General features: G+C 48.1%; 2 protein-coding genes across 2 annotated transcripts; both read right to left on the bottom strand.

The window, feature by feature from the left end:
• Positions 1 to 4,191: 4,191 nt before the first annotated feature.
• LOC142470072 (glutathione S-transferase Mu 5-like) lies at positions 4,192 to 7,347 on the bottom strand. Its single transcript, XM_075576993.1, has 8 exons — positions 7,253 to 7,347; positions 6,714 to 6,789; positions 5,954 to 6,018; positions 5,676 to 5,757; positions 5,325 to 5,425; positions 5,144 to 5,239; positions 4,808 to 4,918; positions 4,192 to 4,425 (listed from the first exon to the last, which is right to left on the bottom strand). Exons 1-8 carry the CDS (start codon positions 7,283 to 7,285, stop codon positions 4,333 to 4,335), a joined length of 657 nt encoding a protein of 218 aa, XP_075433108.1. The 5' UTR covers positions 7,286 to 7,347; the 3' UTR covers positions 4,192 to 4,332.
• A 16,930-nt stretch (positions 7,348 to 24,277) lies between these two features.
• Positions 24,278 to 27,373, bottom strand: LOC142470076 (glutathione S-transferase Mu 4-like). The gene is made up of 8 exons (XM_075577007.1): positions 27,244 to 27,373; positions 26,709 to 26,784; positions 25,950 to 26,014; positions 25,672 to 25,753; positions 25,322 to 25,422; positions 25,140 to 25,235; positions 24,805 to 24,915; positions 24,278 to 24,422 (listed from the first exon to the last, which is right to left on the bottom strand). Exons 1-8 carry the CDS (start codon positions 27,274 to 27,276, stop codon positions 24,330 to 24,332), a joined length of 657 nt encoding a protein of 218 aa, XP_075433122.1. The 5' UTR covers positions 27,277 to 27,373; the 3' UTR covers positions 24,278 to 24,329.
• Between the last annotated feature and the right edge of the window lie 212 nt (positions 27,374 to 27,585).

Consider the following 27,585-nt stretch of genomic DNA (forward strand, 5'->3'; position numbering starts at 1 on the left):
CCCTGTAAGCCACCGTGACAACTATTCCATACCTCCCTGAAGGAGACGCTCTGCCGGAAAGGTTCAACCGAAAACTTTTAGGCATTCTTGGCACGTTAAGGGCTCACAGAAAGCCGAATGGAGCAAGTCGGTTTAACCGCTAGTGCATTCCTACAATTGCACTAGACATGAATCCAAAGGGTATACTCCCTACTTTATGATGTTTGGCCAAGAAGCGCGACTGCGCTTAAAGGGAAAGGTGGAATCCATACATCAGAACATCCCATCTGTTTCATCCTCCCATCCCATCCCGCTTCCTAATTCTCCTCCGGTCTTTCTTGACTCATTTTCTGCTATCTCGGAGGAAGATGTGTCACTGCTGATCTCCTCTTCTCCCTCTACCACCTGCCCTCTTGATCCCATTCCTTCCCATCTCCTAAAACCTCTTGCTCCTTCTATAATCCCTATGCTCACACAGATTTTTAACTCTTCCCTCTACTCTGGTACCTTTCCATCCTCCTTCAAGCATGCAACCGTTATACCATTACTCAAAAACAGCAAGCTTGGCCCTACCTGTCCTTCTAACTATCGACCTGTCTCCCTCCTGCCTTTTGCCTCAAAACTCCTTGAACATCTTGTATTCTTTCGATTGCTACACTTTCTCACCACTTATTCTCTTCTAGACCCTCTACAATCTGGCTTCCGCACTGCTCATGCTACTGAAACAGCCCTCACTAAAATAACTGACAACCTCCATTCTGCCAAAGACAGAGGTCATTACACTCTGCTCAAATTACTCAACCTCTCTGCAGCATTTGACACCGTGGACCACGCTTTTCTCCTCCACATTCTCCATACTCTTGGTATTCGGAACAAAGCTCTATCCTGGATCTCCTCTTACCTCTCCCATCGTACTTTCAGTGTCTCTTTTGCTAACACCTGCTCCTCCTCTATCGATCTCTCTGTGAGGGTACCGCAGGGCTCTGTCCTTGGACCCCTTCTCTTTTTTCTTTACACACTCTCTCTAGGTGACCTAATCACATCTTTTGGGTTTAAATATCACCTCTATGCTGACGACACACAAATTTACCTTTCAACCCCTGACCTTACACCTGCTATACAGACCAAAGTTTCTGAATGTCTCTGGAATATCATCCTGGATGGCCATTCGCCGACTGAAACTTACCATGGCAAAAACAGAGCTCCTTATACTTCCTCCCAAACATGTCCCTCCTTCCACATTACTGTTGGAAATACGATCATTCACCCAGTAGCCCAAGCACGCTGCCTATGGGTCACACTCAATTCCTCTCTCACATTCTCCTCTCACATTCAAAATGTTTCTAAACCTTGTTGCTTTTTCCTCCGCAATATTATAAAGATACGCCATTTCCTCTGTTACTCGACTGCTAAAACTCTGACTCAGGCCCTCATTCTCTCCTGTCTCAATTACTGCAACCTCCTGCTGTCCGGCCTTCCTGCCTCTCACCTGTCTCCCCTACAATCTATCCTAAACGCTGCTGCCAGAATCACTCTACTTTTTCTTAAATGTGTCTCTGCGTCTCCCCTCCTGAAATCCCTCTCCTGGCTTCCGATAAAATCCCGCATCTCACACTCAATTCTCCTCCTCACTTTGAAAGCATCTCCGGAGCTCTCCCTTCACCCGTCTGTCCTGGATGATGTCATCGGCACGCCCCCTCTCTCCTCCTCACTTTTAAAGCTTTATACTCTTCTGCTCCTCCTTACATCTCAGCCCTAATTTCTCGCTATGCACCATCCCGACTCTTGCGTTCTTCTCAAGGATGTCTTCTTTCTACCCCCTTTGTATCTAAAGCCTCTCCCGCCTTAAACCATTCTCACTGACTGCCCCGTACCTCTGGAATGCTCTTCCCCTCAATACCCAACTAGCACCTTCTCTATTCACCTTTAAGACCCACCTTAAGACACATTTGCTTACAAAAGCATATGAATAGCACTGGATAATCCTGGACACATGATACATAAAGCTTGGCCCCTGCAGACGCATTTACTAGAATTTCCTCCTACTGTCTCCATACGTTCCCCTACCTACCAATTAGATTGTAAGATCCTCGGAGCAGGGACTCCTCTTCCTTAATGTTACTTTAATGTCTGAAGCACTTATTCCCATGACCTGTTATTTATATTATTTGTTATTTATATGATTACAACATGTATTACTACTGTGAAGCGCTATGTAAATTTATGGCGTTATATAAATAAAGACATACAATACAATACTATCAGGACTGTTTATTTCTCTGGACTAATCCTGATGGCACAACATCTCCATGGGTATTCACTTAAGATGTCAACTATTGCTATTTATACTCAGATCTACCTTTTTGCCATTTTACATTGGGATTGCGCAATACTTAAAAAGAGGACATCTATTTAAAGAAATATTATATTCATATAAGATATACCTTGTTGCAACAGAGGAGGCTTTTGAACTCATTAATTTGAATGATAATACTTGCAACACTTAATATCCTATTCATATAACATCTATTGATATTAAATTTGATCTGATTCTATTCAGCTGTTTTGTCATTCAATCATATGTTTGATGACGTGGGGACAGTATAAGAAGCGAAACGTGGGAGATTTTTTCTGTTTGTCATTGTTTTGTGTTAAGCATGCAACAATTGTTTCTATTTTTTTTTCCCAAATACCTGGTGAGATCCTTTTCCTTGGGGTTTGCGCCCGAACCCTTTCTTTTCGCTGCATATTGCTAACCATGCTATTTTTCCATGCCTTTGACAGGCTTGGTGATGTCTGTTCTTAACACTGCTAATTATATATGTGGAATGATAGTGGAGCAGGAACCTTCAGGCAGCAGAGTACCTTAGCTCTACTTGTAGTGAGAGCTGCATAACCCACTAGCATATCTATGGGTAGTACAGATGAATGAGTAATCTGCCATAGAGACTCAATGTTTTATGAGTGTCGATACAAAGATTTGTTAGATTGGAGCTTTGTACTGTAAGAGATTCACGTGAGTATCCGCTGCTCTGTCAGACATATAGTTGCTCATAAGAGAGAACCTGTTTCTCAACAGTGATGTAACGGCCATTGGCACATTTTGTATATGGTACACTTAGCTTCATCAACATGCCTGTACCAGTGACTTATGAACATGCTCTCCACAGTAAGGTACTGCCACATGCCCAGTTTCTGTGTGGTGTAAGTATAGCATTACTAGGAGTTACCAATGCATATGCACAAATGTTATATACACTGATTTCTGTGGCAGTTTGTTCACAGTACTGTTTCAATCAGTGTATAGCGTGTGATAAGAAATGCATGATGCTGTCACAATGTATTGTGCAGGGACGTATATCATGCTATGTTCAAGCATATCCATCATCTGGTTATAGGATGTTGGGGACAACATCTACTGGTAAATGAGAGTGTGTAAGCTACATTGGTATTTCTAGGGCCTTAAGGGGTTGACTATTGGCTCACACAGTGTACCACCCCTACTCTACCACATGGTGCCATGATTATTCAGAAGAAGGTAAGCCCCACCATGTTTCTGCCTGCATATTGTGGCATGCTAGGCTAAACAGAGGGGGGGGGGGGGGGGGAGCTTAAATTCCTGTTAGAGCTGAAGTAATGGGATCTCCTTGTGAGTAGTTATGTAAGCCCTTGTGTATGGGATAGGTTCCCCATCCCTTTTGTTTTCAGTTAGAAATGGCACCCCATGTAGGTCGAGTCACAACTCTCCTTTGCAACCTATCCAAAATTCTGCTGCTAGAATTTCACTCTTACATCGTCTCTGCTCTTCTCCTTTAATCCCTCTCCAGGATACTGCTCTCTCTCCCACTGTTTCATACCTATGGAACTCCCTGACACTGTATATACCAACCACCTCGTCTCACCACCTTCAAGTCAAACTTTAGAACCCACCTGTTAAATGAAGCATTCCAATAGACCAGCTCATGGCTACTGTCTTATGCCCACAGTCACTCTTACCAACGACTACCATCTACTGCACTTACCTCCCTCACCTGCCGTCTCTGTAAGCTTCCCAACATTCCACTTAGATTGTAAGCTCTCGGGCAAGGGATTTCCTTTCCTATTGTTTGTTGCATTTATTGTATAATAATTTCCTGTACTGTAGTCTCTTTAAGAAAGTGCCAAGTACATTGTGGGCACTATATAAATAAAGATGTACATACATTGACAAAATGATCAGAAAAATGCAACTTTATTGAAATCTTTCTACAGGAATAAATAGTATGGGGGAGAAAGTACTGGGAGACCCAAATCAGGGTCATACAAAAAGCGTAACAGGGGGAGGAGAGTGCACGAGGGAGATATACAGGACCCTTATTTGCAGTTGCCCCATGCTGCCATACGGTTGTTGATCGGGGTCTTCATGAAGTGAGGGCTCTTCATATACGCAGCAACAGGAGGCAAAGCCTGGGAGAGGAAGAAAGGATATATCAGCTTAATGACTACGTTAATGGGCTTCCTAATTGTGGGAGAAAACCAGATTCCAAATCTTCCCCCATGTGACAACCAAGTAATGTGAATAATTATAGAAAAATACCTCATTAGTCATTACGAGCTGTGCAGAATAAGCCATTCCTGGACTCAGCACAGCAGACATCAGTCCACCCTCAACCATTATACCCACATACTTACTGCAATCGTGTCCAGGTAGAGTGGAGGCTGAAGGAGCCCTGATGGTAACAGACATCCTGTAGTTTGCATAGATACCCCTGCCATGGGATGACAGCTGAGGGATGCTAACAAGACAGCCATAATGGGGATAATAAGACAGTTCTGGGGTGAAAGTCACCTCAATTCGGGTCAGGAAATCCTGTAGGTTCGTGAAGTTTTGCAGACACGTTGGTTCCAGCATTCGGTGTTGATCCAAAACATCGTACATCAGGAAGTCAGCAATGGTGATCTGGGGGAGGGGGAGGGGGAGGAGATTGGAGGCAGTCAGGATCTCTCCTCCACACCCTGGTGTGACCCCTGACAGTACGCCAAGGCATCATCTGGCACTGCCATACCCAGGAGGAGGAGGGGAGAATGCAGATGGGGAGAAGTAGAAGAGATGATAGGATGTAGTAGGGAGAGGAGAGAGCTAGCTTGAGTGAAGAGATGGGGTGCTTGAGGGGGAGAGGGGCACCTTTTCTCCTGCAATCCAAGCTCCGTCTCCAAGGAAGCGAGAAAATCTTGTTAGAGCGACAGGCAACTTCTCCAGGTATGGTCCCTTCAGGGTCTCCTGGGGGGGGGGTTGGAAATATGTTAATGTCACTCCCCCTAATTTTACCTCCACCCCCAAATATCTCTCCAGCCCTCAGACTCACAAACAGGGGGTTATAGGCAATCGTGACAAGGTCCCGCCGAAAATCCATGACCTGGTTCTCCATCAGATCCACACGGAGCTTCTCCCCCTCCAACTCCCCACCTGGTAGGTGTGAAAAGAGAGACTCAATGGGAGAGGAAGATTCAATATGGGGGGTGGGGGCGCAGAAGAGCTAGAAAGACTTGGGGGCTGTTTCTGGATGTGCTGAAGCTGCAAATGAGCCATTTTCAGTCAAAATTCCCAAATTATATCAACGGGCAAATTTAGCTAAACATGGCTAAACCTTTAATTGGGGGAAGGAGAGAGACATCCCTCAAGGGGTATTACTCGGACACTGTGGGCAGATTCTTACACAGTCCATGTTTGCGTGCAATGTAGCGCAGGATGGCGTTACTCTGTGTCAGCTTCACATCTTCGTCCAACAGGTACGGCAACTGCAGGAGGAGAGGGAAACTAGTATCACCCCTCAGGAAATGGGATTCCCCTCCAACCTCCCACAGTCTACAAACTGAATCATCCCACCAATTTAGGAGGTATTAGACCACTTTTACACTAGGGAAATAAAATTCCCCTCCATATCCCCCACCCACTTCCCCATAGCCCACCACCCCTCCCTGGGGTCACTTGTACATTGGGGAAGTCCAGTCCCAGCTTCTCCTTCTCGTCCAGCCACTGGCTCTGGTCATAATCTGGGGCTAAGGAAGAGATGAATCTGTGTGACACCGATACACTGCACACAGGGAGTGGCACACACTGCACAGAGGGTGGCACTGTGTGTACACACTGTTACAGGTTCTAAAATACATAGGCTGGGAATCATTAAGCCGCAATGCGTTGTAACACTCCTGATGTGGCATTACTGGCCACTGATGAACACCAATTAACGCAAGATTGGGGTGTGATACTCTTACCCTGCATCACAGCTCAGTGAGTGCCAGCTATAGTGTAATAGTGTCACACCACATGCAAGTTATCAATGCATTTGCACTCACAGCTGGAAGGCTGATCCATGCATCTACTACTGTCAGGTTAAAGCACGATAGTACAAACTACTTTTATTTATACAGTCACAACTCTGCTTTCTCTGTAAAAGTAAGTTATCAGAATTATTGTGTGAATCTTTCAGAAATTCTCTGCCCCATCACCCATCTATATTGAAGTCAGGCGCAGTAACAGCTTTCAGCAAGACACTGATGCAGGGAGGCGGTGGGTGTATATAAACTAATCCACACCAAACTGGAGAGAAAATACTCCACAAACAGACTGCTTAACCCCTTCCAGGGGTCCTGGCAGGAGGCCGTAGCGATACCAATGGTGCATAGAGCAGAGTAGTTTAGGGAGTCACAAAACATGGCACTGTCTGCTACCCCCACACGTGTGATGCACTCACCGTCACCAGTCACATATAGTTTCTCCTCATACAGGGTCCCCGTGTATTCTAGCAGGAGACGGATGGAGTGAGCCAGCTACAGGATGGAGAGAAAAGGGAGAGATAGAGAATGGATAATACTTCAATATTACCCCCTCCTCCCAGTGTACCCCCTAAACCTTCATTACTCCTCACAGTATACTCCTCAACCATTCAGTATTACCCCTTCCTCCCCATATACCCCATAGCTTCATTACCTCCCTCCTCTCTGTACCTTCAATAGCACTATATACCATCCTCCCCAAATTCCTTCAATGCTACCCTCTCCCCATACTTCATTACCCACCTCCTCCCAGTATACTCCCCCCATTCCAAATCAATATTATCCTCTGCCCATATACCCCCATAACTTCAATATTACCCCCTCCTCCCCATAACTACATTACCCCTCTTATTTCCATACATCAATATTACACCCTCACCATATCCCCCATACAGCATTACCCCCATCCTGCCAGTAACCACTTATGCTGTAGTATTATCTCCCCACAGTGACTGACCCCTCGGATGTCCCAGTACCCCAGTATCACCATCCTGCTCTATATCAGGCTGTGACTCTGCCCTCCTAATAAATTCTCTTAACTATGGACAAGCTAAAGATCAGGCTCTGAGCTTGTCATGTGATATACTGTCTCACAGCCAATCAGGTGTAGCAAAACTCCTGCCTCCCCTGCCCCAGACAGCTGAGGCCATTTAAAGGGACAGCACAATCACAAGCAGCAATTAAGATATTTCTTATGGATTCTGTGGTTTCTACAACAAACCCTAGTAGCCATTTTATTCTATCCCAGAGGCTCAGAATGTCAGGATTTGGAACATGGATCCGTGAAGTCTATATACCTGGAGCCAAAATGGCATCATTATTTTTACTCTGCGGCCCTGAAGCAGGAATATCCTTAAAACCTGCCCTGTTTGTGGCCCTTGAGGACGGCAGTTGGCAACCCCTGCTGTAGTGAAACCGTTAGTTCCCTTTAAGTGAACAGCTCTGACTATAACCATTATTTGGGATTACGGTTTGTATTGTTTTCGTAAAATCAGTGTATTTTTTGTAAAGTGTTTGTATTTCATTTAAAAAAAATCAGTGATTATCAGTTTTAACGGGAAAATGACACACATTTGAATTTGGTGTATTAGGTTTTTATCGTTTCCATACGCCCCTTGTGTTTCCTTTGTCTCCTACCTGTGGCTGCTACAAGAGGTGGAACTTAATGGGAAACAATGCTTTATTTCTGGTGTTTATCCCTTTTATCTGGAAGTGTGAGGGGATCATTCCACGCTTTGATTTGCAGTGATTGTTACACTTCTCTACTTTTCTTATTCAACTCACTAGATTATATATTGTCTATGTTTTATTTTTGAGTAGTTAAAATGGCTCAGTGAGTAAAGACACTGACAATGATAAGCAATAAGCACTGAGTTTGAATGAAGGCGAACCTGGTTCAATTCCTCATGGGAGCTCATTGTGACCTTGTGTAAGTGTTTTATTTGTTCTTTATATCATTTTTTAAAATTATAATACTTATATAACAGGGTCCCCCTTGGTCGCGCTTACCTCTGTTACGGCGGGGGAGTATAGATATGGACACTGCCCCTGTAAAACCAAACCATAGCGACAAAGCCAGGACGCGGCTGTATCCTGTTTCTGTTGATCTGGGACCAGATCACCCAGCTGCTACCACAGAGACTCTTAGAAGTGGTAATATCCACGCGGGACCCACCCAACATAGAGGCGGAGGCTTTGTGGAGGACATCCTTGGATTCGTGGATCCAATAATTGCGACTTCAGCGAGCCCGGGTGTGGGATCACCCGGCAGGTACTCAACTCTGCACATGCACCAACCAACACTTTAGTGGGCAGCACTGTACCACACATTGGGTGGGGTATTACTTTGTTGACGCCAGGGTGGTTGGATGCCAAAGGGCCCCTCAGTACTTTGGGGACTGTGACTCCATGGAGGGGAACAAAGTATTTGAGGGTAAGACCATGCTTGGCCAAGTTGGTGGGACTGTATATATATGTGTTACCTTATCTTTTGGTTGCCTGCAGTAAAACCGTTATCATACCAAGTGTGTATTCCTTACAGTATATGTCCTGTAACAGGGTAATTCTACATAATAAACTCCCATACAGGTGGAGGCGCTACCGAGCATCACTCAGGTGCACCCCAGGCTCCCAGCAGCGGAGGCTCAGGTTTCCTGTGAGCCAAAGGTATCGCACCGTACCCCACACATCGTAGCCACACATCTCCCAGGGGGAGGGGGAAAGTGCGCTACATGTGTGTGTGTGTGTTTATATATATATATATATATATATATATATATATATATATATATTAGCTGATATACCCGGCGTTGCCCGTGATTGCTGGGGCGAGGGGCGTGGAGGGGTGGAGGGGCGAGGGGCGTGGAGGGGTAGGGGGCGAAGGGCAGGGAGGGGGGGGAGGGGGCGAGTGCAGGAAGGGAGGAGAGGGGGCGAAGTGCAGGGAGGGAGGAGAGGGGGTGAAGGGCAGGTAGGGGGGAGAGGGGGTGAAGGGCAGGGTGGGGGCAAAGGGCAGGGAGGAGGCAAAGGGCAGGGAGGGGGCGAAGGGGTGAAAGGCAGGGCGAAGGGGTGAAGGGCAGGGAGGTAGCGAAGGGCAGGGAGGGGGCAAGGGGGTGAAGGGAAGGGAGGGAGCGAAAGGCAGGCGAAGGGCAGGGAAGGGACGAAGGGCAGGGAGGGGGCAAAGGGGCAAAGGGCAGGGAGGGGGCGAGGGGGCGAAGGAAGGGAGGGGGCAAAGGGAAGGGAGGGGGCGATGGGCAGGGAGGGGCGGGCAAAGATCAGGGAGGGGGCGAGGGGGCGAAGGGCAGGGAGGGGGCGAAGGGCAGGGAGGGGGCGAAGGGGTGAAAGGCAGGTGAAGGGGCAAAGGGCAGGGAGGGGTCGAAGGGGCGAAGGGCAGGGAGGGGGCAAGGGGGTGCAGGGAAGGGAGGGGGCGAAAGGCAGGCGAAGGGCAGGGAAGGGGCGAAGGGCAGGGTGGGGGCGAAGGGGCAAAGGGCAGGGAGGGGGCGAGGGGGCGAAGGGAAGGGAGGGGGCGAAGGGCAGGGAGGGGCGAGCGAAGGGCAGGGATGGGGCGAGGGGGCGAAGGGCAGGGAGGGGGCAAAGGGCAGGGAGGGGGCGAAGGGGCGAAGGGCAGGGGCAAAGGGCAGGGAGGGGGCAAAGGGGCAAAGGGCAGGGAGGGGGCAAAAGGCAGGGAGGGGGCGAAGGGCTGGGAGGGGGCGCAGGGCAGGGAGGGGTCGATGGAAGGGAGGGGGCGAGGGGGTGAAGGGCAGGAATGGGGTGAGGGGCAAAGGGCAGGGAGGGGGCAGAAAAGGGCGAAGGGCAGGAAGAGGGCGAGGGGGCGAAGGGCAGGGAGGGGGCGAGGGGGCGAAGGGCAGGGAGGGGGCAAGGGGGCAAATGGAAGGGAGGGGGCAAAGGGTAGAGGCGAAGGGCAAGTAGGGGGCGAAGGGCAGGGAGGGGGTGAGGGGGCCAAGGGCATGGAGGGGGCAAAAAGCAGGGAGGGGGCGAAGGTCAGGTAGGGGGCGAAGGGCAGGGAGTGGGCGAAGGGCAGGGAGGGGGCGAAGACCAGGGAGGGGGCGAAGAGCAGGGAGGGGGCGAAGGGCAGGGAGTGGGCGAAGGGCAGGGAGGGGCGGGCGAAGGGCAGGGATGGGGCGAGGGGGCGAAGGGCAGGGAGGGGGCGAAGGGCAGGGAAGGGACGAAGGGCAGGGGCGAAAGGCATGGAGGGGGCAAAGGGGCAAAGAGCAGGGAGGGGGCAAAAGGCAGGGAGGGGGCGAAGGGCTAGGAGGGGGCGATGGCAGGGAGGGGGCGAGGGGGCGAAGGGCAGGGATGGGGTGAGGGGCAAAGGGCAGGGAGGGGGCGAGGGGTGAAGGGCAGGGAGGGGGCAAGGGGGCAAATGGCAGGGAGGGGGCGAAGGGTAGGGGCAAAGGGCTGGTAGGGGGTGAAGGGCAGGGAGGGGGCGAAGGGCAGGGAGGGGGCGAAGGGCAGGGAGGGGGTGAGGGGGCAAAGGGCAGGGAGGGGGCAAAGGGTAGGGGCAAAGGGCAGGGAGGGGGCGAAGGGCAGGGAGGGGGCGAAGGGCAGGGAGTGGGCGAAGAGCAGGGAGGGGGCGAAGGGCAGGGAGGGGGCGAAGAGCAGGGAGGGGGCGAAGAGCAGGGAAGGGGCGAAGGGCAGGGAGGGGGCGAAGGGCAGGGAGGGGGCGAAGGGCAGGGAAGGGGCGAAGAGCAGGGATGGGGCGAAGAGCAGGGAGGGGGCGAAGGGCAGGGAAGGGGCGAAGGGCAGGGAGGAAGCGAAGGGCAGGGAGGGGGCGAAGAGCAGGGAGGGGGCTAAGAGCGAAGGGCAGGTAGGGGGCGAAGGGCAGGGAGGGAGGGAGGGCAGGGAAGGGGCGAAGGGCAGGGAAGTGGCGAAGGGCAGGGAGGGGGGGCAGGGAGGGGCGAAAGGCAGGGAGGGTGGGGGGGAAGGGCAGGGAGGGTGGGGGTGAAGGGCAGGGAGGGTGGGGGTGAAGGGCAGGGAAGGTGGGGGTGAAGGGCAGGGAGGCTGGGGGTGAAGGGCAGGGAGGGTGGGGGTGAAGGGCAGGGGGGTGGGGGTGAAGGGCAGGGTGTGTGGGGGTGAAGGGATGGGAGGGTGGGGGTGAAGGGCTGGGAGGTTGTGGGTGGGGGTGAAGGGCAGGACTGGGGGGGGAAGGGCAGGGCCGAAGGGGGGGGTGTAGGGCAGGGCCGAAGAGGGGGTGAAGGGCAGGGTCAAAGGGGGGGTGAAGGGCAGGGCCACGGGGGGTGAAGGGCAAGGCCGGGGGGGGTGAAGGACAGGGCCGTGGGGGGGTGAAGGGCAGGGCCGGGGGTGAAAGGCAGGGCCGGGGTGGGGGTGAAAGGCAGGGCCGGTATGTTGCGTGAAAGATCCCTTCCCCTGCGTTCCTTACCTTGCACAGGGCAGCGCTCCTCCTCTTCCTCCGGGTACCGGCCGCCCTCCTCCTCCTCGGGTTCCTCGGCGGTCTCCGTTCCCCCCGGCAAGGCGGAGCTGAGACACTCAGATGAGGAGGTGGTGTGGGCAGCCGGCCCATACAGCTCTCGACTGAGAGAGCCGGAGGAGCGCTCTCGGGGATGGTGAGCTGGGGGCGCGGCCTCTAGACCTGTGTTATTAGAGAGCGGAGAGAGCATGCTCTTGGGGGGGTGGGGAGAGGTGGGAGCAGTCTTTGGGAGGTAGCGCCGGGGGAGAGGGTGAGCGCCAGGAGAGAAGGTGAGCGCCGGGGGAGAGGGTGAGCGCCGGGAGAGAGGGTGATCTTTGTGAGGTCCCGCGGAGTGGAGATAGGGGGTGGTTCCGTTGTTGCAGGCCAGCGCCGGGAAGGGCGGAGGGGTGCGAGGGTGGATGGGTGAGGGTGGGTGGGCAAGAGTGGGCGAGCAAGGGCGGACAGCCGTTGAGGGGTGAGAGGGTGGGTGGTCAAGGGCGGGCAGCCGTTAAGGAGGGCCAGAGGGTGTGTGTGTGTGTGTGTGTGCGTGTGAGTGACCGACCAATGAGAGGTGTGCGGGGGCGGGCGGGCCAAGGGAGCCATCTCATTGGCCTGAGGTGGAGTGACAGGCCAAAGGTCCAATGTGATTGCCCCTAGGGACAGGACAAACAGACTCGCATACAACGGTTTGAGAAATATATATATATATACACACATATATATATATATATATATATATATACACACACAAAGAAAAAACTGCGCCCCTCAGATAATGTCTCCCTCAACACCAGATGATATTTAGATGGTTATCCAAATATATACATCTATAGATCAATTAGATGTCAGAGATAATAAGTATCTATAAAATTTGTAAATTATAAATATAATAAATTATAATAATAAATAATAAATACACAATTATACAATTATATAACTATATTAGTGTGAGCTATTGACTGAATGATAAAAAAATGCCTTATATATATTATAAACCAAAACCATGTGGCATAAAAAATCAAAAAAGTGGGTTGATTCAATAAAAAGAAAAATAGTCCTGTGTAGAAAAATAGTGACACAAAACTCTGGATACCGGCTGCTCTCTGCAAGGAACCAACGACCTCCCAGTGAATCTACAGAAAGACAAGAAAGAAAGCGCCTGATCCAAGTGTAATATGAAATAAAACATTTAATAACCAGTCCTAAATTATAGATGTAAACTCACAAACCTATGTGAATAAAAAGCATGTAATGAGTATACTCATTCGCCAGCTGTGGGATTGTCCTGCTCTGCTCACACGCCAAACAGCTCTTCAATGGAGTCCCAGAGTCTCTCAGCCACCGACCAGCAGGGCTCTCACAGGGTGCCACGACCACTCACGATGTGAACCGGATGCAGATCTCTCCACACAGCAACTCCGGATGGGAGAAACCGGTCACGTGACCCCGCAACGGGATATGGGTTGGCGTCGCAATTTCACCAAAATACAGCACTGCTCCACTTCACAGTATTTTGAAATTGATGCAGATTCCATTGTATTTCTTGATTTAGTCCTAACTGCAGACTCAGACTCTAACATTATCACAACCACGCACTTCAAGTCAGTCTCTGTCAACAGTTATGTTCATGCGTCCAGCAATCACCACAAACAATGGCTTGACAATGTCCCCCTTCGCCAGTTCCACAGGTTACGTAGGAACTGTACCAGGGATATTGATTTTGCCAGTCAGTCCAAATTACTTGGTGATAAATTCATATCCAAAGGCTATGATCCGGATCTGGTCTCCGACTCCCTCAGCAAAGCCAGTTCTATGGAGAGGTCAGTTTTATTGAACAAATCTAAAATCAAATCCGATGGAGGGGTGCGTTTGAGTTATGATGCTCCAATTGAACCCACTAAGACTGGACCATCTTCGGTAAGGTTTATAACCACATTTAATCAGTCTTTTAGATCTATTAATAAAATTTTGAGAAATCATTGGAGCATCCTCAGGTGTGATCCCCATCTAAAATCTACTCTGCCAGAGAAAGCTGCTATAGTTTACAGGAAGGCCAGAAATATCAAGAGCATTGTGGCTCCCACTAAACTGAGGTCAGCTAGTACATCCAAAGCCCCGGTTCGTATGGGTCCCTTGGGCAATCATCAATGGGGACGTAGTCGGTGTAAAACCTGTAGACACCTTCTTATCAAATCCCAGTTCTGTTCTGCCAGCAGAGGAACTATACATTCTATTACTACTTCTATTAACTGTCTAAGTACATATATTGTATACCTGATACAGTGTGGATGTGGTCAACAATATGTTGGCCGCACCACCAGGTCACTTGGAACCCGCTTCCTGGAACATAGGAGAAATGTGATCAAAGGTTTAAATTCCCATAGTGTCTCACGACATTTTAAATTGAACCATGGTCAGGACCCAAAATCCATGACTATCATGGGACTTGAGACAATTTCTCCTTGTACTCTGGGGGGTGATCGATTCAAGACCCTCTGCAGGCGGGAAACATTCTGGATCCACCAGTTGGGTACCTTGACCCCTGGTGGATTAAATGAATGCTTGGATGTTAGTACATTGGTCTAGTTCTTCCCGTGGACACCTCTCCTTTTTCATCTGCTCCCTCTGTTATCCTCCACCATCATTTGTCTGAATCCCACCCAGATCCTCCTGATCTTGGAATGGTCATTCAATTCAATTTATTTTCATTTACATATAAATTACATATACATTATTTCAGGTTCTTTGAATTCTTCTTCTTACACATTGGTTTATGGAATCAATCTTTTATACACAATGTTATTTTAGAGTAAATATACACAATTCTTTCACACTAGGGCCCGCACCATCATTTATAAAATCATTAATACATTATTAATATATAATTATATTATTTTATAGTCACAAATAGTTAAGAGTCCTATTGCACATAGAATAATATACATTTATTCATTTAGATTCATTGTGTCTGTATTTGGGACACTATATAATTGGTATTATATTTGAGTCACTTACCTCCTTCACCATTCATACATTGTTGTTTTTTCCTTTGTATGTAGAATTTTAATATCTATGTCAATATATACCAATATTATCATAATTTTCTATTATAGGGATTTTCTGTTTAAATTATAGTTTAGGCAAAATGCCAAATTTGATAATATTATTCATTTAGGATTTCTCTTTAGGCATGTTCTATGGCATTATAAGTTTCCTATTTTTGTGTTCTATTATACTATGTTTCATATCTATTGGTACTTAGTAGCTATTTTGAAACCACTTCGGTTTTATATATATAGCATTGTTTATATATAATATCAGCTTACAGTTTTGTAATGAAATATTTATATATTTCTTAGATATTGTCATATTAGTTTTGTATTGTATTGTGCCTTTTGTCATTGTACACTGTGTTAATATACTGAGTATAGTATCCATATATAGTAATAGCCTTGCATGCCCCTTAGAATATTGATTCCTTAGTGTCATTAGGAGCCAATTTGGCTCCGATTACCTTTATTATCACATTCAGCTGTCTGTAGGGTCTACCACGGAACCATTAGGGTATATATATGCGGACATATCACTCTTCCCCACTACCCTTTGAAAAAGTCACCCGTGTGAGACGAAACGCGTCAGGGAGCGTCATCCCGTAGACGCACAGACACTATGTCATCACGGAGCGCAGGATGAAATCTACTCGAGCGCCGGACACCACAGAGACCCGCGAGCAAAGCTGTTTTTCCTTGGGATCTTTGGAACTTGTCACCTAACCATCCACCTACCCAGGAACACTTGCAACCGTGTGGTTCATCCATCTTTGGGACCGAGGGTCTTCTACAGCATCAATACAGTTACCGGATGGTGGTGATTATGATCACGATATGCTTTTAATACTTGTACACTTGTGAGTGCATTTTTTACCCCCCCCCCCCTCCCCTTCCCCTCAATAAATTTACGGTTTTACACTATGGGGCGTGCGCTCTCTCCTCTCTCCTTTTTGCAGATTCCTTTCAGATGTGGTTTATCCCCCTGAGAGCAGCCGGAGACCCCCAAAACCAACCTTTATTTTTCATCATTGGACTACTGCCTTGAAACCCTCTTCATTATATTTATTTATTTCCTTTCATATATATATTTGTAATTGTATCTAATGTGTATGGTATCACTCATCACAGTATTATATCATATATAGGATATATACTGTTTATTCACTATATTAGTTTAGGCACTTAGTTTAGTATTTTTTATATTAGCACATATTCAATACATCCTAATTATTTTACTCACACTCACTAGGCGCTGCTTTATTGTTTTGTTTGTCTTAGATATTTAACCTGTTTAAGCAGCAGCCTTCTCAGTTAGAAGAGGGAATTAACTAAGAGCCGTTCACTATGATGCAATCAGCCAAAGAGAGGTACTCCAGAAGGAGTGGACTCATCTCTTCAACAGTAATTGAAGACTGTATGGAAACTGATAGTAAAATTGATATTAAGGGAAACTTTTTTAAATTAGAAACCTTAATGAAGGATGAGATGAGACATTGGTGGGATGCATATTCCTTACAGGATTATGTAGACCGCAAGATTATCCCAAGAGGTTTAAGGGTGACCAAATCCCCCACATTTGAAACTAATGCAGATTTTACCAGGGAACGGAATGAAACACTAGACAAGTGTTCATTCTCATTGATGAAACTTTTAATAGATTTTAGAGACACTAAAGTAAAGAAATTGGAGTCAGAGATTGAGACTATTCAAGTTTTTTTTTTCAACCAAAGAAGTTTTTATTGAGTGCATGGTACAATCATGACAATATCTACCAACCCAATGTCGTATATAAGGGTACTCACGTCAACTCATTTAGTATTGATACTCATAACGGACATACTGGGGAGACTAACAGACAAACCAGACTTTCGACGAGGATACAACAGGGGAGAGGTAGGGAGGGGGGGGGAGGTGGAGAGGGGGGGGGGGTTGCTGCCGCAGATAATTCCGAGACCTCTGGGTTCTCATGAGGGAACTCAGCTCTACTAGGTCCCGGGATAGTTTCTCGCCTACTGTTCTCGAATGTCTTCGGGCGGGTACTACAGACACTGACTAGTCATCCTGCGACCCACCTCCCGTCTCTATTATGGATCACCTAATCATCCACACCCATCCAAGGAAAACGCGTCTAGAGCTATTAAAGCATTATTTTGGAGGTATTGATCCCATGGATATCGTTCAGGGCTAACCAGGGCGCCCAGACTTTTAGGAAATTTGTGCCGGTGTCGTTAACCAGACTCGTTAACTGCTCCATCCGACAAACATGCCAAATTCTATTTCTGATTTGTGGGATATTGGGTATCTCAGGCTGCTTCCACAATGCTGCAATTTCGCACCTCAGGGCAGTTGCAAAATGTGCAATTAATTTATGCTCCGACCTGTTTAGCCCCGGGGTGCGTCTGGCCAGCAGAAACAACCAGGGGTCCAAAGGGATCGTGCAATCGAGAATTCTCTGGAGCCAATTCCTGATGTCTTCCCATATTGGAAGTATCTTGGTGCAACCCCACAGCATGTGCAGCAAGTCTGCCTGTTCCCCACATTGTTTGGGGCACAATGGGGGGTAACCCGTGACAAACTTTGATAATCGTAGCGGGGTCAAGTACCACCTCATCAGGACCTTATACGCGTTCTCCTTTAATGTCGTGCAGATTGAACTCTTAGCTACTGCTAAGATAATATAGTCCCAGTCCTCGTCATCTAGTGTTTCCCCTAGACCTCTCTCCCATCTGGTTCTGTAACTAAGTGTCACGTCGGCGTCAGGGGGTCGGGCAGACTACCGCTTTATACATCACAGAGATGAGTCCCTTGGTTCCTGTTCCTCTAGAACAGAGCTGTTCAAAATTAGTCTGTTGAGCGCGGATGGGGAATTTATCATAGAAAGCCCTTAGCTGGAGGTATCTAAAAAATTCTGAATTTGGTACTGTTTGTTCTGATTTAATTTGCTCAAAAGGTTTTATTGATATTCTACCCTCCAGGTGTAGAAGGCATGTGTAGCCTTTCTGTGTCCAGATAGTGAAATCTTGCTTCTGCAGGCCCGGAGCGAAATCAGGGTTCCCCAGAATTGGGGTCATCAAGGAGTGTTGTCTCGTTAGGATGAACTTATATTTGCTCTTGTCCCATACTGTTAATGAGCTGTCAATCGTGGAGAGCGGGTGACTGAAGGTTTTGCGCACCTTGTTTGGAAGCCAGATCAGGTCCTGCAGTGCCACTGGGGCACAGCAAGCCGCCTCCAGTTCCACCCACCGCCTCAGACTAGGGTGGGTGTGCCACTGGATAATTTGGGTTAATTGGGCCACTCTGAAATACGATAACAGGCAAGGTACCGCCAACCCTCCTCTTGTTGTGGGCTTAACCATTGTGCTAGTTTTGATGCGGGGGGTTTTATTACCCCAGACGAACTTCACCATTGCGGACTGTAACCGAAGGATATCTTCCCTAATTATAGGGACCGGTAGGGTCTGAAATAGGTACAGTATTCTAGGAAGGAGATTAATTTTTAGAGACTGGATCCTACCAATCCAGGATATATTGTACCCTGCCCATTTACGGAGATCTTCCTTCAGTGTCCGTATCAGTCTGGGGTAATTTGCATTATATAGGGTGCCCGATTGCTTTGTGATATTTATCCCTAGGTAGTTAATAGAGGAGGTTTGCCATTTGAAATCAAAGTTCACCGTGATCAGTTTCTCGGTGGCCTTAGGTAGGTTGATATTCAGGGCTTCTGATTTTGCCTGGTTAATTTTGAACCCCGATATCACGTTAAATTCCCCCAGTAATTGAAAGACATTCGGCAGAGAGGTGAGGGGCTGTGATAATGTGAGTATCACGTCATCAGCGTACAGGGCCACTTTATGTGGCTGTTCAGTAATTTGGATTCCTGCTATGTTCGGGCTGAGGCGGATGTGCGCCGCCAGGGGTTCAATGCATAGCGCAAAGAGGAGGGGTGATAGAGGACAGCCTTGTCTGGTGCCGCTCTTAATCAGGAATTCACCCGAGGGGAAGCCCTGGTGCCTGACCTTCGCCGTCGGTCCCTGATACAGAGCGAGAATTGCCTCCACCATTCTACCACCCAAGCCGAATGCTCCCAGCGTCACTCTCAGGTAGGGCCAGTCAATTCTGTCGAATGCTTTTTCTGCGTCTAGACTGAGCACCATAGACGGGATGTGTTTTTTTTGTGCCAAATCAATTAGATCTATAATCCGTCTGGTGTTATCTGCAGCTTGTCGACCACATATGAACCCTACTTGATCAGGATGGACCAACCTGGGCAACACCTGATTAAGGCGGTTAGCTAGTAGTTTGGAAAAGATTTTTGTGTCTGAGTTTATCAATGAGATGGGTCTATAGCTTTTACAGTCCGCTGGGTCCTTTCCCTGTTTGTGGATCACAGAGATAGACGCCTGGAGCATCGAGCCCGGGATGGGGGCACCATCCAGAAAGGAATTACACAGTTTTAGGAGGTGAGGAGCTAATAAATTGCGGAATTTCTTATAATAGAGATTGGAAAAGCCATCAGGGCCCGGGGCCTTGGTTGCTTTCAATGACTTCATTACCTCTAGGATTTCCTCTATAGTAAAGTCTGCCTGTAGTGCGTCCCTCTCCTCTCTGGTCACTTTTGGTAACTGAGCCTCTGTTAAGAACGTCTTTAGTCGGTCTTTTGTGGTTGGCGTATGTGCCACCTTTGCCCCATCATATAGGGTTTCGTAATATGTTTTAAATTCATTTACAATTTTTTTAGGGTCAGAGGTTAGATCCCCCTGCTCTGTTCGAATTGTCTGAATTTGGGAGACTTGGTTTCTGTCTCGTAATTTGTTGGCAAGTAAGGTATCTGGCCTGTTTGCTTTTTCAAAAAAATTCCGCTTGGACCATGTCAGCTCCTTCTCAGCACGGGAGGCTAGCAAGATATTAAGTTTAGTTTTGGTGTCTAGCAACTCCTTAAGGGTCCTTGCATTTTTGCTATCTTTATGTAGGGCTGAAAGGACTGCCAATTCTGCTTGTAACTGATTAATTTTTTTGTCCTACTCCCTCTTCCGCCTGCTTGCGATCCCTATGAGCTCTCCTCTCAGAGTTGCCTTATGGGCTTCCCATAGGGTAGCTTGTGAAGTCACGCTTCCCATATTCTCCTGAAAGTATTCCCTGATTCTATCCCCCACTTTTTGTGAAATTTCGGGGATTTTTAGTAAAACTTCATTGAGTTTCCAGTTCGCTCCTGGTCTGTCAAGAATAAAATCCGAGCACCAAAGCTCTATCGGCGCGTGATCTGACCACGAAATATCGTGGATGCCCGAGTGGGAGATCTGAGAAACCATTCTGCTAGATACAAAGAGGTAGTCTATCCTACTGTATCTATCGTGTGGGTGGGAGTAAAATGTAAATCCTTTGTCATGTCGATGCTGTTCACGCCATATTTCTAAGAGATTATTGGTTCTCAGCCCCCTGTTCCAGGTTTGTCTGACCTTCGAATTAGTTTTACCGCTCGGGGTGCATCTATCCATTACCGGATCTAGTGTCTGGTTAAAGTCGCCCCCGAGTACTACGTAGCCCTGCGCTATCCTCTGGAGGACGGAGAAGAACCTTTCTAGGAAAGCCTCTGCACCTTCGCTCAGGGCGTAAACGTTTGCCAATGTGATCGGCTGACCTTGTATTTCACCGATAATAATCAGAAATCGTCCGTTGTTGTCTTTTTTGATGGTCTTAACCGCAAAAGGCAAACGGTTATGAAGCAGTATGGCTACTCCTCTTTTTTTTTTACTGGCTGAGGCTGAGAACCAAGTCTTAAATCTATAGTCTATATATTTCGGGGAGCTGGATTTAGAGAAGTGTGTCTCTTGTAGTAAAACTATGTCGGGGTCTGTTTTTTTGTAGTCCGCCATGGCTAGTTTGCGTTTCCCTGGGCTATTAAAGCCTTTCACATTATGTGACCTTCTCTCCTCTTCCCTTTCCTCCTCCCCTCCCCCTATTCCTAGGATTCTGCTATTGGGGTTTATCTATTTGTCTTTATGTCCCTCCCGACCTCTCAAGTCTAGTAGTATTTATTTGTTTTAGGGGCCCGGACACGAGGGGAATGATTGTTCGCAAAGAAGTGTTTGTGTGAAAACAATGTTTATTGGTTCAGCAGCTGTCTTGGTGCTCCCTGTTCTCTGCATGAGCGGCGGCGCGTGGTCTCTCTTCGCGACATGCTGCAGGGTGCTGTCATCTCTTCTTTCCCTCTTGACTGGTGTCGGTCAGGGGATCTCATCTTCTCGGTGATCCTGGCGCTCCTCCTTCCCCATTGCCAGGTTTTTTGTTCCTGCCTCTCTTCTCGTGAGACCGGACGGGGTTTGGCGCTCCGTGATGACGTCATTATTGAATTCTCCCCTGCCTCCTCCAAGATGGCGTCCCGCTCACTTCCGGTGACGTTGTTCCGGGGGACGCCATTTTCTTACCTGGAGCCCGCGGAAGAGGTCGCCACTCCCCCAGCTCTCCCGCCGAAGTATGCTGCACTTCCGTGATGCCGCCTCGTGTTCCAGATCGTGTACCTTCGCCATGATGGGCAGCATGCGTTCCACCTTGAGCCGCCATGATGCATGCAGGTAGGGGTTTCCGATTTTTGTTTAGCTTTTCTTGTAGGAGTGACTGTGAGGGTTGCGGGGCCACACCACGGGGTACACGGAGTCTGGAGGCAGCAAATTGATCAGCAGGATCTCCATTCCTCGTTCAAGGGGTTAAAAATAGGGGAAGACAACTTAGGGGTTAACTTCAACTTTATTAACTGGCCTCCAACCATGAGGTATCTCCAGGGGAGATAAAAGAATTTGGGCAGGCCCTCAGGTGATATCGTCCCGACTTTCTCTTGCTGCCCGTACCACCTGCCAGTCCGCGTCCCTGGGCTTTTCCCCGCAAGGGCTCTCTCTGACCCCCAGCTTCTGCAGAGACTCGTCCCCCTCTTCTATCTCCTTCATGGAGATGGCCTTTCCGTTTCGGATGACCAAAAGGCCAAACGGAAAGGTCCATCTATATCTGATGGCTCGGTCCCTCAGTGTTTTGGTGATGGGCTGGAGTTTCCTTCTCCTGGATAAGGTGAGCGGGGAGAGATCCTGAAAGAGCTGCATAGTGACATCTTCAAATCTGCAGGCTCCTGCCACTCTGGCCTTCTGGAGAATGGCATCCCTGGTGCGAAAGTGTTGCAGCCGGGCAATTACATCTCTCGGCTGCTCTGTCGCCGCTGGCTTGCTTCGTAGGGCTCGGTGACAGTGATCCATAATTCGCTCGTTAGCCGGACAGTCAGGGAGCAGCTCCGCCAGCCATCAGGAGATGAAGTCCTCCACATCAGTGATGGCCTCAGGGATACCGCGCACTCTGATGTTATTACGGCGGTCCCTGTTCTCTGCGTCCTCCTGTCTCTCCGCCAATTCATTAATTTGTGCTTGGAGATATGTGGAGCGTTTGTCCGCTTTTTTGATAAGTTTTGAGTTGGTTACCACTTTCTCCTCCAGTACACCAGTGCGTTTGCCAAGTCCTTGCACCTATTTTTTTAGATCTTGCATTTCGAGGTGAATAAGGGCTTTCATGTCCCTGTATAGCCGCTCAAAATCGCAGCGGCGGAACGGTAATTGCTCCGGGCCCTCAGCTGTGTCTTCATCCCGCTCTGATTCTGAATCTGCATTCGAATCTGGCGCCATTGTTGCTGCCGCGCTCCATGAGCTCGATCGGCCCCAGATATTTGCGGAGATCTCCCTCTTTTTTTTTCTTTGCCTGCATCGGTGCCATCCCTACAGTTTTAATGCCTGTGTTAGGGTGGTTAGGAGTGCCGAAGGTCTGTTCTGCATGATTTATTAGTGTTTTATCGGGGGTGAGGGATGGAGCTCAAGGCTTATGCTGCCATCCGTCTTACTCTCGCGCATGCGCCTCCACTATTCAAGTTTTATTGAAACTTTATTGTTACACTGAGGAATTTAAAGAATTTGATGAAAAAACAACTAAGAGAGTTACCACTTTTGAGAAAGAAGTTATTGATAGAAAGGATAGTAAACTCAACCGTGATAAGGAGGACTATGCCACTAATAAAGTGAGGGTCTGGAAACGGACACAAAGTTATAACTACAGGAGAAGAGGGAGATATAACTCAGGTTCTCATTCACGAGGAGGTGGTAACTACCAACCAAGGGATATATCCAGCCACACCCCTTCTCATCAGGCAACTAATCAGGGTTCTCAAGGTCCCTCTAGAGGACCCACCGTCTCTCATACAGGTGATGGTTACTCAGTCCTCGAGGTTAAAGCTCTCCCCGAGGACCATGCAGGGGGACCTGAGACTCCTGATGTGCGGGATACGAATGGGGTGTCCACGGACAATGGTAAAGGTGGCAGGTCCAAAGAACCGAACATGCTCTCCACAGTAAGGTACTGCCACATGCCCAGTTTCTGTGTGGTGTAAGTATAGCATTACTAGGAGTTACCAATGCATATGCACAAATGTTATATACACTGATTTCTGTGGCAGTTTGTTCACAGTACTGTTTCAATCAGTGTATAGCGTGTGATAAGAAATGCATGATGCTGTCACAATGTATTGTGCAGGGACGTATATCATGCTATGTTCAAGCATATCCATCATCTGGTTATAGGATGTTGGGGACAACATCTACTGGTAAATGAGAGTGTGTAAGCTACATTGGTATTTCTAGGGCCTTAAGGGGTTGACTATTGGCTCACACAGTGTACCACCCCTACTCTACCACATGGTGCCATGATTATTCAGAAGAAGGTAAGCCCCACCACGTTTCTGCCTGCATATTGTGGCATGCTAGGCTAAACAGAGGGGGGAAGCTTAAATTCCTGTTAGAGCTGAAGTAATGGGATCTCCTTGTGAGTAGTTATGTAAGCCCTTGTGTATAGGATAGGTTCCCCATCCCTTTTGTTTTCAGTCAGAAATGGCACCCCATGTAGGTCGAGTCACAACTCTCCTTTGCAACCTATCCAAAATTCTGCTGCTAGAATTTCACTCTTACACCGTCTCTGCTCTTCTCCTTTAATCCCTCTCCTGGATACTGCTCTCTCTCCCACTGTTTCATACCTATGGAACTCCCTGACACTGTATATACCAACCACCTCGTCTCACCACCTTCAAGTCAAACTTTAGAACCCACCTGTTAAATGAAGCATTCCAATAGACCAGCTCATGGCTACTGTCTTATGCCCACAGTCACTCTTACCAACGACTACCATCTACTGCACTTACCTCCCTCACCTGCCGTCTCTGTAGGTTTCCCAACATTCCACTTAGATTGTAAGCTCTCGGGCAAGGGATTTCCTTTCCTATTGTTTGTTTCACTTATTGTATAATAATTTCCTGTACTGTAGTCTCTTTAAGAAAGTGCCAAGTACATTGTGGGCACTATATAAATAAAGATACATACATGGACAAAATGATCAGAAAAATGCAACTTTATTGAAATCTTTCTACAGGAATAAATAGTATGGGGGAGAAAACACTGGGAGACCCAAATCAGGGTCAGGCAGGGTCATACAAAAAGCATAACAGGGGGAGGAGAGTACACGAGGGAGATATACAGGACCCCTTATTTGCAGTTGCCCCACGCTGCCATACGGTTGTTGATCGGTGTCTTCATGAAGTGAGGGGTCTTCATATACGCAGCAACAGGAGGCAAAGCCTGGGAGAGGAAGAAAGGATATATCAGCTTAACGACTATGTTAATGAGCTTCCTAATTATGGGAGAAAACCAGATTCCAAATCTCCCCCCTTGTGACAACCAAGTAATGTGAATAATTACAGGAAAATACCTCATTAGTCATTACGAGCTGTACAGAATAAGCCATTCCTGGACTCAGCACAGCAGACATCAGTCCACCCTCAACCATTATACCCACATACTTACTGACCTCGTGTCCAGCTAGAGTGGAGGCTGAAGGAGCCCTGATGGTAACAGACCGCCTGTAGTATGCACAGATACCCCTGCCATGGGATGACAGCTGAGGGATGCCAACAAGACAGCCATAATGGGGATAATAAGACAGTTCTGGGGTGAAAGTCACCTCAATTCGGGCTAGGAAATCCTGTAAGTTCGTGAAGTTTTGCAGACACGTTGGTTTCAGCATTCGGTGTTGATCCAAAACATCGTACATCAGGAAGTCAGCAAAGGTGATCTGGGGGAGGGGGAGGAGATTGGAGGCAGTCAGGATCTCTCCTCCACACCCTGGTGTGACCCCCTGACAGTACGTCAAGGCATCATCTGGCACTGCCAAACCCAGGAGGAGGAGGAGAGAATGCAGATGGGGAGAAGTAGACGCAAGAGATGATAGGATGTAGTAGGGAGAGGAGAGAGCTAGCATGAGTGAAGAGATGGGGTGCTTGAGGGGGAGAGGGGCACCTTTTCTCCTGCAATCCAAGTTCCGTCTCCAAGGAAGCGAGAAAATCTTGCTAGAGTGACAGGCAACTTCTCCAGGTATGGTTCCTTCAGGGTCTCCTGGGGGGGGGGGTTGGAAATATGTTATTGTCACTAAACCTAATTTGACCTCCACCCCCAAATATCTCTCCAGCCCTCAGACTCACAAACAGGGGGTTATAGGCAATCGTGACAAGGTCCCGCCGAAAATCCATGACCTGGTTCTCCATCAGATCCACACGGAGCTTCTCCCCCTCCAACTCCCCACCTGGTAGGTGGGAAAAGAGAAACTCAATGGGAGAGGAAGATTCAATATGGGGGGGAGGGGGCGGAAGAGCTAGAAAGACTTGGGGGCCGTTTCTGGATGTGCTGAAGCTGCAAATGGGCTATTTTCAGTCAAAATTCCAAAATTATGTCAACTTGCAAATTTAGCTGAAAACGGCTAACCCTTTAATTGGGTGCAGGAAAGAGACATCCCTCAAGGGGTATTACTCGGACACTGTGGGCAGATTCTTACACAGTCCATGTTTGCGTGCAATGTAGCGCAGGATGGCGTTACTCTGTGTCAGCTTCACATCTTCGTCCAACAGGTACGGCAACTGCAGGAGGAGAGGGTAACTAGTATCACCCCTCAGGAAATGGGATTCCCCTCCAACCTCCCACAGTCTACAAACTGAATCATCCCACCAATTTAGGAGGTATTAGACCACTTTTACACTAGGGAAATAAAATTCCCCTCCATATCCCCCACCCACTTCCCCATAGCCCACCACCCCTCCCTGGGGTCACTTGTACATTGGGGAAGTCCAGTCCCAGCTTCTCCTTCTCGTCCAGCCACTGGCTCTGGTCATAATCTGGGGCTAAGGAAGAGATGAATCTGTGTGACACCGATACACTGCACACAGGGAGTGGCACACACTGCACAGAGGGTGGCACTGTGTGTACACACTGTTACAGGTTCTAAAATACATAGGCTGGGAATCATTAAGCCGCAATGCGTTGTAACACTCCTGATGTGGCATTAATGGCCACTGATGGACACCAATTAACGCAAGATTGGGGTGTGATACTCTTACCCTGCATCACAGCTCAGTGAGTGCCAGCTATAGTGTAATAGTGTCACACCACATGCAAGTTATCAATGCATTTGCACTCACAGCTGGAAGGCTGATCCATGCATCTACTACCGTCAGGTTAAAGCACGATAGTACAAACTACTTTTATTTATACAGTCACAACTCTGCTTTCTCTGTAAAAGTAAGTTATCAGAATTAGTGTGTGAATCTTTCAGAAATTCTCTGCCCCATCACCCATCTATATTGAAGTCAGGCGCAGTAACAGCTTTCAGCAAGACACTGATGCAGGGAGGAGGTGGGTGTATATAAACTAATCCACACCAAATAGGAGAGAAAATACTCCACAAACAGACTGCTTAACCCCTTCCAGGGGTCCTGGCAGGAGGCCGTAGCGATACCAATGGTGCATAGAGCAGAGTGGTTAAGGGAGTCACAAAACATGGCACTGTCTGCTACCCCACACGTGTGATGCACTCACCGTCACCAGTCACATATAGTTTCTCCTCATACAGGGTCCCCGTGTATTCTAGCAGGAGACGGATGGAGTGAGCCAGCTACAGGATGAAGAGAAAAAGGAGAGGTAGAGAATGGATAATACTTCAATATTACCCCCTCCTCCCAGTGTACCCACTAAACCTTCATTACTCCTCACAGTATACTCCTCAACCATTCAGTATTACCCCTTCCTCCCCATATACCCCATAGCTTCATTACCTCCCTCCTCTCTGTACCTTCAATAGCACTGTATACCATTCTCCCCAAATTCCTTCAATGCTACCCTCTCCCCATACTTCATTACCCACCTCCTCCCAGTATACTCTCCCCATTCCAATCAATATTATCCTCTTCCCATATACCCCCATAATTTCAATATTGCCCCCTCCTCCCCAACTACATTACCCCCCTTATTTCCATACATCAATATTACACCCTCACCATATCCCCCATACAGCATTACCCCATCCTCCCAGTAACAACCTATACTGTAGTATTATCTCCCCACAGTGACTCACCCCTCGGATGTCCCAGTACCCCAGTATCACCATCCTGCTCTATATCAGGCTGTGAATCTGCCCTCCTAATAAATTCTCTTAACTATGGACAAGCTAAAGATCAGGCTCTGAGCTTGTCACGTGATATACTGTCTCACAGCCAATCAGGTCTGGCAAAACTCCTGCCTCCCCTGCCCCAGACAGCTGAGGCCATTTAAAGGGACAGCACAATCACAAGCAGCAATTGAGATATTTCTTATGGATTCTGTGGTTTCTACAACAAACCCTAGTAGCCATTTTATTCTATCCCAGAGGCTCAGAATGTCAGGATTTGGAACATGGATCCGTGAAGTCTATATACCT

The sequence above is a fragment of the Ascaphus truei genome, chromosome 1 (genome assembly GCF_040206685.1).
Source record: "Ascaphus truei isolate aAscTru1 chromosome 1, aAscTru1.hap1, whole genome shotgun sequence".
Taxonomy (NCBI): domain Eukaryota; kingdom Metazoa; phylum Chordata; class Amphibia; order Anura; family Ascaphidae; genus Ascaphus; species Ascaphus truei.